This window comes from Babylonia areolata, chromosome 24 (genome assembly GCF_041734735.1).
Source record: "Babylonia areolata isolate BAREFJ2019XMU chromosome 24, ASM4173473v1, whole genome shotgun sequence".
Lineage (NCBI taxonomy): Eukaryota > Metazoa > Mollusca > Gastropoda > Neogastropoda > Buccinidae > Babylonia > Babylonia areolata.
In genome coordinates, this window is record NC_134899.1 from 20,191,527 (window position 1) to 20,200,370 (window position 8,844).

General features: G+C 43.3%; 1 protein-coding gene across 1 annotated transcript in view; it reads left to right on the forward strand.

Moving 5' to 3' along the window:
* LOC143298576 (uncharacterized) overlaps positions 1-7,679 on the forward strand; it is a 14,097-nt gene extending 6,418 nt beyond the window's left edge. The window contains exons 3-4 of the mRNA XM_076611456.1: positions 968-1,027; positions 5,559-7,679. Coding sequence (XP_076467571.1) covers positions 968-1,027; positions 5,559-5,989 — 491 coding nt within the window. The 3' untranslated portion in view covers positions 5,990-7,679. The remainder of the gene's footprint in view (positions 1-967; positions 1,028-5,558) is intronic.
* Positions 7,680-8,844: the final 1,165 nt, after the last annotated feature.

The window sequence follows — 8,844 nt, forward strand, 5'->3', positions numbered from 1 at the left end:
TGTTAAACTAGCATTTTACATCTTACAAGCTTTCAGAAATCAGTTATGCTGCATTTACGGGTTGACGTTCTTTGGATGAACATTGAATCATACATTTTGAAGTCTTATTGATCAGTACTTATACTAATGAATGGAATACGTACTAAAAAAGCGAATGGCTGGCCAGTCAATCCATACGTGTGTCTTTTCATCCAAAGAAAGGGGGGGTAAGTCACAAGGCAAGGTCCTTTTGTACATGTTTCCAAGTTTTCCACTGGATTAATGTGTAACTCAACATAGCGTATAAATCACCGAAAGGAATGAGTGAAGCATGAATGGTGGGTGTGATCTTTTGGGTAATATAACGCTCATGAAATCGTCTTATTTTTAGGTTAATTTTTCATAACTATGTTTCCAGCGAGTGTTACAACCCTACGCGTCCCATGTTTCTGAATCACTCCCTCTCCCTCCACACCCTCCACCCCCACCCCCGTATTCAGTTTCCATTTTCCCTAACCCTCCCCACCCCACTTTCCCATTCTTCCTCCTCCTGAAAATGAAGTCAGCAAAACAAGAAAGGAAAGGAAAAAAAAAACCACTTCCGTCTGTTGTGGTGAGCAAAGACTCCTACCAGCGTCTTTCCTTGCAGTCATTCTTTTGCACATCTGTTTATTTGCCTGTGCTTTGTAACAACGGTGCAGGTAGTAATGTTAGTTGCAGCCCATTTTTCCTATTGATTGTAAACCGTCCTGTTTTTTGTTTGTTTGTTTTTGGTTTAAGTGTGTGTGTGTGTGTGTGTGTGTGTGTGTTTTGCTTTGTTTTGTTTTACATATGATTATTATTGTTATTTTACCTCTGATGCCAAACGCGCACACTTCACTTGTATACACACTGTGTGGATCATGCGGTTGTACGCGAGTGTGAATGTATGTTTGTATAATGTATGCATCATGCATGACTAATGTTTTTGTGTTGTTTTTTGTTGCAGGGCCAGCAACCGTCTTTTTGGTGGGACTACTCGCTCTACCTCTTGTGATGACCACTATAGGTGTGTGTGTGGGGAGGGGTGTGGGGGGGTGTGTGTGGAGAAGGATGGATGAGCGCGTACATGTATTGTATGTGTATATAGTGGTGTGTGTTCGTGTTCGTGTGTGTGTGTGCGTGTGTGTGTGGAGGGGAGGAGTGAGCGCTCGCAAACATCGTACCTGTATGATAATTTTCTTCCTTCAGTAGACGGCAAAGCAAACAGGAAGATACCCACTTCCTTCATTTTTGTTCACATCGTTCATTTTTGGATGAAACATTACCATTCTCACAGAATGGCCATTCTGAGACTATCAGACCTTGATAAATTTACATGGTAAAGGTCTTATTTGATCTGCATTACTATGTCTGTATGTACCTCGAGTTCTACGACATCAACATTGATTGTGTTTTTAGCTCTGATATGGACCTGGTCGGTGTTGAGCTGAACGCAACGATGGTAAACACGATACATACATCGTTACATTCTACGTGATTTTCCAATATGGTTTTATGGGTTACTTTAATATGTTTTAAAGATATCTATATGTGTGTGGGGGGGGGGGGGGGGGGTGCGTATTGGAAATAGAGGGAGGTGGAGTCCTTTTTCAAACAGTGCATGCTGTAAATGTTGCTGATACAGTTTATTTGTCACTTACAATTATGTTAGGTTCTTTTTTTCTGATATGCGTTTGTAACCCTGTATACCCCACTTCAAGGGATAGAGATATTGAATCTTGAATCTTAGAAATACATTTTTTTTTAATTGCTGTATTAGGAGGAGTTAATGCTGACTGCACGTATGCGACGAAGAACCATTGCTTTGGACAAAATGACTATGTCCATGACAGTAAATCAATTCATGTCCAATAAGTAATGGTATCTTCTTATTGCAGGCAGACCATTCATTTGTTTTCTACCTATTTTAGGGTGGTCCGTCGTATGTTGTAGCGGTTCAGTTTGGCTTTACGACGTGTGCGTTTTTTGTTTTGATTTTCTGTGGAAAGGGGGTTGCGGGAGGATCGGGGTAGGGAGGGGTTGATGAAATCGCTTTTATGGTCAACTGGCGATCACTGCTGCTAATATTTTACTGATATTTAGTTCATGTGTAGTATCCCCTTGCACCTAGTTTATGCATCTGATTTTCTCCCTTTTATTGCCACCAGACATTCACTGTATCCGTGTGTTGAAATTTTCTTCGTGAGCGCACGCGTCTTCCGCCATTTTTGTTTGCAAGATGAGCTAAAAAAAAAAAAAATACAAGTCTGGAAGTAGTTTTTCATGTGTAATGTTTGCAAGATGCTTGTAGAAATGCTTCGTTTCGAGTGGAGCAGAATTTTGTTTAATGTCCCGTCACATATAATGGTCATTGCAGACATTTTGTTAAAGTATTGCTTTTCACGTTTGAATGTTATCATTTAAAAGTTAGGAGAGTAGGGGGGTGAACGGTGAGTTAGGGGAGACCGGATAGAACGAGGGAGGAATCATAGATGACTATCTGAAATAGATAAATAAGTACGGTTAAGTTAGAACATGTATAGCGGTAATCAGTTGGGAACGCTCTCGCCAGTCATTACTTGGTATCAGGTAATTAGTAGGGAGTGAGTTAAAGGAAATTGCTTATTGGGCTTCGTAAAAGGGAAGTCGTTGATTTAGCCAGAAAAACAACTAATAATCATTGTAAAAAGTCCAAAACATCAACGTTCCCAGTGACAGTCAAAACTTATATCATCAACTGTCATGTCTCTGAAAGAAATGCGCTTCATGTTAGGGCAATATTTAGTCCGTTATGAATGAGACGGTAGTGTGAACAATAAACTTTAATCAGGCGCATTAAACTTTTGGATTGACTTGTCAAAAAGACTAGCATCCAGACCCGCTCGGGGTGGTGGAGGAGGAGGGAGGTGATGTGGTGGCAGTGGGCGGTAGGGAAGTAGGGGGAACGGGGAGTTTCCACACGTGGATACAGAGAATGTCTGGTGACAACACAAAGAAGAAAATCAGAACCATAAAAGAGGTGCATAAAAATGCACAAAACCGCCAGTAATAAAAACTCACCAGTTGTCCCTGTGTAATTCAAATGTCTCGTTTAACCCCAAAAAAAACAACATAAATGCAGAGATAAACAATTGATCCAGTTGGGTGGTTTTTTTGTTTGTGTTTTTTTTTTTTTTGTTTGTTTGGTTGGTTTTTTTTGTTTTGTTTTGGGGTTTTTTTTAAACAAAACTAGCCGGTGGGATCGCTTGCACAAACTCCGCCGTTTAAAACACGGAATGTCGGCTTTTACAAAGTTTTCTTGGGCCCTAAAGAGCAAACTTTGTGAAGTTCACTACTTAGGAGTGTCTGTGCAAACTTTGTGAAGTTCACCACTTAGGAATGTCTGTGCAATCGAACCCTGATCGGCGCCCTGGGGCTGTGACACACGTCTGGAATGCAAAACATCTTTGATCACGACCTTGGACGGGGCGGATTTGCTTCCCTTAACACCCCAACCGCCCCCACCCCTGCCTCCCAACCACCCGCTGCCTTCACACTCACCACATCAACCCTCCTCCTCCTTCTCCTCCCGGAGCGGTAATCTGGGTGCTAGTCTTTTGGGTAAATCAGTCCTCATGTCCGGTGTACCGCCAGTAATAATGAAATAAAATAAAATAAAAACCCAATCTCCAGGTAACTTACTTGTCCCTGTGTGATTAAAATGGGTGCGTCGAAAAATAGGCCTCCGTGCACACAAATGTGAATGAATAGATTGCATCGTACCGTTTGTTTTCTGAGTGCACGGAGCAGCCTGGTTTTCACAGTAAGGAACTAGTTTCGTTCTTTCAGTGCAGCATAATGGGAAAAGTCCAGCACAGTACGGTGTACTGCAGTATCATGCAGTGTAGTCTAGCACACAACTAAATGGAATACAATACGTGGATAATATGCAGTGGGGAAAACTGATCCAGCGATCACGTTTTGGGTACGGAGGATGTAAAATTAAGTGGAATTACAAGAAAAAGAAGAAGAAGAAATACGACAGCTCCATGCTGTCAACTAAGCCTATGTTGATTGAGATTCTCGAACCGACGAGGAGTCCGTTTCATGTCATGACTTCATGACTTACGGTGGCAGAAATATCTAGCGTTATGCCTACTCTGACGCCGCCTAGGTGACAAATTATCAAAACGATTTCGCATGTATGTAGGTGTGTGTGTTGTTGTTGTTTGAAGAGTGGGGGTCGCATAACTACATCATTTTCTGATAGCCTTTCAATGAATCAGCTATCAGTCATTTCGTGCTCAACAGGCCCAGATTTTCCCATAACAGGAAAATACAACAGAAACTAGTTTTTTCTTTTCAGCAAAGTTAAGCCAAGGGACTTTGTCTTGTAGTTTCTTCATCAGTATTATATTTGTCTTGTAGTTTCTTCATCAGTATTATATTTGCTTGCCCCATAAATGTGCGGACTAGTCCAGCGAAGTGTATCCTACGCCAAGACTCTTATTTATGCTGTATGTAATGCCTACTGGCCCCGTGTATTTTGATTCCGTGATGATTCAATCGACAATGTGTGCGAAGTGAGTGGTTAAGAGGTAGCACTTCCATCCCGAAGCTCCTTGGGGTGCAGGATTCAAAACCTGCAGCAAGATGAGAATGGATTTTTTTTTCCTTTCTTCCACGTCAGCATGTGTGAATTATCTACCCTTTGCCCTAAACCCGTACCGTACACATGTAGATCTAGTGCACAGGTTAAATACCTCGTTATCGGTCAGCCTTTGGTGGGTGATGAAAACATGTAATGTTCCCAGCGTACCCACCTCCACCCCCCAACCCGAATACAGAGTATGGTGCTTGACTGTTGGAGGAGGAATTTTTGTTTAATGTCCCGTCACACATATCGGTGATTGAAGACATTTTGTTAAAGTATTTATGAATACATCTGAGTATTATCGGTTAGAAGGGGTGGGAGATGTGGATGAATGGAGGGTTGGGGGAAACTGGGCAAATGAGGGTAAAAATGTGGGTGAAATTTGGAAGAAAAACAAAACAAACAAAAAACCCCTCTAAATACAGTTACAGGAAATTACTTAAAGGACTTCGTAAAAGAGAAGTCGTTAAACTGACAAGCGAAACAACTGATAATGAATGCAAAAAGTCAAAAAGTCAAAAAGCTTGATTGTTGGTTTCATAAAGGCCCTTCATTTTAAAAAGCCCATTAGTGGAAACGAGTGAATAGGGAGATGCAGCTCACGAACGCAGAAGAAGACTGCTTGTTTAATTTTATCGTTTATGTGTTGCGAATTGTGTGTTCATTGTTAAATCATACACACGCCCCCCCCCCCACACACACACACACACACACACGCACAAAGGAAGAGGAAGAAGTAATTCGGATTTTTTTTTTTTTTTTTTTTTTTAGCGATTCAGCTCTTATTCATGTAACTCATGAAACAAGACTGAATTGTTGCCAGCGTGCTTCTTTCAGCTCACCACTTAAGGCTTCTTCTTCTTCTTTTTTTTTTTTTTTTTTTTTTTGCGTGTTTCCCAGCTGACTGCCTCCCTTCCCATTGCAGGCGTCAACTACCTGCACGAGTGCCCGGTGGAGCCCAAGCTGCCCATCTACCTGGTGGTGGGCGGCTGCTTCGGCATCGTCAAGCTGCTCTTCCTGCTGTGGAAGCAGATGAAGCGGCACAAGGAGGACCTGGGCGACCTGCACGACGACATCGACCTGCTGACCATGACGCGCATGACCAACATCGCCCTCAACATCTTTCTCTGCGTCTGGTTCGCCTTCGGCCACTACTGGGTGTTCCACATCTGGAAGCCTCACTTCGCCGCTCCGCTGCACGAGCCGCGGAACTGGTGCGACAAGACCGTGTTCATGTTCTCCTTCTGGCAGCTGGTCATCTGTCACACTGTCCTGGCGCTGCTCTTCGTCACCTCCCTCCTCATGTGCTGCTGCTTCTTCTGCGTCAAGTGTGTCGTCGCCGACACCAAGAGATGACAACGGCCCGACCGCCTGTGAGAGAGGGGAGAGAGAGAGACACGAGACCAAAAGTACGGGGCGGCGCCACGCGTTCTTCACTTCACCACCGACATGACACGGACACTTGTCCCTAACCAGACTTACAGTTCAGTTCAGTTACCCAAGGAGGCGTCACTGCATTCGGACAAATTCATATACGCCTGACCAGCAGCGTAACCCAACGCGCTTAGTCAGGCCTTACAGGAACTGAATTGTCTTGAGCTTGCGACTAAAGGTACGGACTGTCTGGAGACGTTCCGTGTACTGAACAGCTTCACGGCAGAATCCAAGTGCATTACAATGAGAGAAAGAGACAGAAAGCTGAAGACTAAAATACACCACACCTCTGCCTTCGGAACATTGGACATAGCACTGACGAATAATCCTGGGATGACTCTGTGGTAAACATGTTCTGATGTTCTGTTAAATTATTTAGAAGTGCGGTAGCGGAGTCACTTCTTTCAAAACCGTATTCAGGCCGTAATCATTTCCTTGTTCTTGTTCTTGGAATAAACCAACTGAGTCAGGTATCCTCTTGTATATCTTGCAAGAGGGACAGGTAAATGTCCACTTCGAGACTCCAACAAGAGTAAAGAATGATACAACACTAGGTGGGCAACGGTTCTTCGGGTGTGGAGAGCTGAAAACGATGATTGAAGGTTATGACGCAGCCATCCTGCTTAAAGATATAATGGGGCAGTGCTGTCTGTATGGGAAACGTGAATATAACGACTATCTAGAGGTTTTATGGGTGTATGATAAGCGCGTAAAGATTTAAACCTTTAGACTTTTAATACTGTATTGGGTCCAACAGAACGGAAAATTGTAGACACTATTTTCTGGATAAAGTACACAGCGCGGAAAATGCACCAAGATGATTCTAGATTGTGTTCTGTTGGTTTTTTCCTGGGGTTCTGAAGAGTGGTACTGTAGAACATGCCCCATGCACAAAGCGTGGACTGTTTCCTTGCTGATCTATTCCACTGTTGTGCAAAAGTGGTGGAATGTTTCGAAACATCAACAATGATCCTGTCTATAGGTACCGTCATTTAGCGATCTCGAAGAAGAGGAGTAGAACCCCGGATAGGATAACAGCTTATGAAAGTTTCGTTGGAATGTCATCCTCCCAGTCAGATCTTAATCTGTTATGGCCTAGCAGTGAAAAAGACAGACGACTTTCGGATGACTAACACATGACCCTCACAAGAAAACCTGTCCTTCGGTAACTCTGAAATGCAACCCACTTACGCCAACCCACTCAAACACTGTTCCTTCCATCTCCACAAAACTCTTGTCTGGATGAATGGATACGAGACATAAATGGGTTGTAATATTAAATATGTTAATCATCTCCTCACAAAATGATGAACAATCTGGCATCCTGGTTGGACACTTCACCACGGTGGCCGTCTTAATGGGATATAAACGGATTGCAAATATTGAATCATCTGCTCAAAATATGCTTGACAATCTGACTTTCAAACTTGTAGTTTATCAACGTCGACGTGTCGCTTGAAAATCGTGTCCGTTTGTGAGAGGTGGAGAGTGCAGAGCGAAGAGGGATGCCGACTGTCGACTTTGATCAGTGTACCAAGGGACGCAACTGCCTAGGTGACGGGTCACAGCCTGTGAAGCTGGTGCACGTACATATATTTATTGCAGGTGCTCAAATTCTGGTGTTGTGAAAGCCATTTCTTTCGCTTTTCCTCCAGTCTCCTCTGCCCTCCCCGTATACCCAAGTATACCCCCGAACCCCCCCCCCCCCCCCCCCCCCACCCCCCCGATGTTTTAATATGTGCTCTTTTTTCAATATACTGTGCAATGAGCAAAATTGTACGTTATATTTATACAACAAAGCTAGTCGCCATGGGTGTGAATGTTACTGAACCCTTATTAATTGAGTTCCCATATCTTGATTGTTGTGCCTGTTTCTGTTAGTTCCCTCAATTGATGTCTCGGCAGAATGTGTCGCTTTCGCCCCTTGTGAAGAGATGCTCTTTGCTTGGAGGCAGATCCATCAGGGTAAGTGTGCGTGTGTGGGTGACAATTATTTAAGTGTGCTGTGGCATCTCTAAATGTTGACACGCGTATCGCGTTATCACTAACATCACGTCTGCTGTCGGATAGGTTTTGGAACTGACGGGAAAAAATATCTGCACACACACACACACACACACACACACACACACACACACACACACCAAGAGATTAACAATTCGTTCTGTACTCGGGTTCTTTTGTTTTCAGTTATAAGGAAAATTACAGTTGTGGGTAAAAATGACTGCAGACATTAAAACATGTTATGGAAGTACTGTCCCTTGGTCCAGTCGCCCTATTTTTCCGTCTGTTGTGACAAGAAAATTGCACAACAGTAACCCAAAACAATAAACGAAAAATAATAATAGTTAAACACTTAAGAAGCGATCACACAAAGTGTGACGCCAAGGAATGTGTCAGTGCCTGCAGGCTTGCCATACCTGAACTACTCCTAAAAGGGGTGACCCAATTGACCCTCTAATTATTAATATGGCTCTTCCCATGGTTGTTCATCCACTCAAATAGACGTCAGTCATATTCTACCACCGTGAGACCATAGACTTATTGCTGGCTCGTTTGTAACATGTCATATTATGGGCGCAGTCCAGTATGTGTGTGAGTGAATATGAAGGCGTACAAGCAAGCGAACGAGAGCATGTATGCACGTGTGATGGAAGTGTAAACTGGAAATTGATATACCCGGCACGGCAAAGAAGACAAACGCCAAAGGAAACCTTGCTTTCTGGGTCCTTAACACGGCGCTACAGTTTGCCCCGACCCCTGTAGCAAGTTGTATC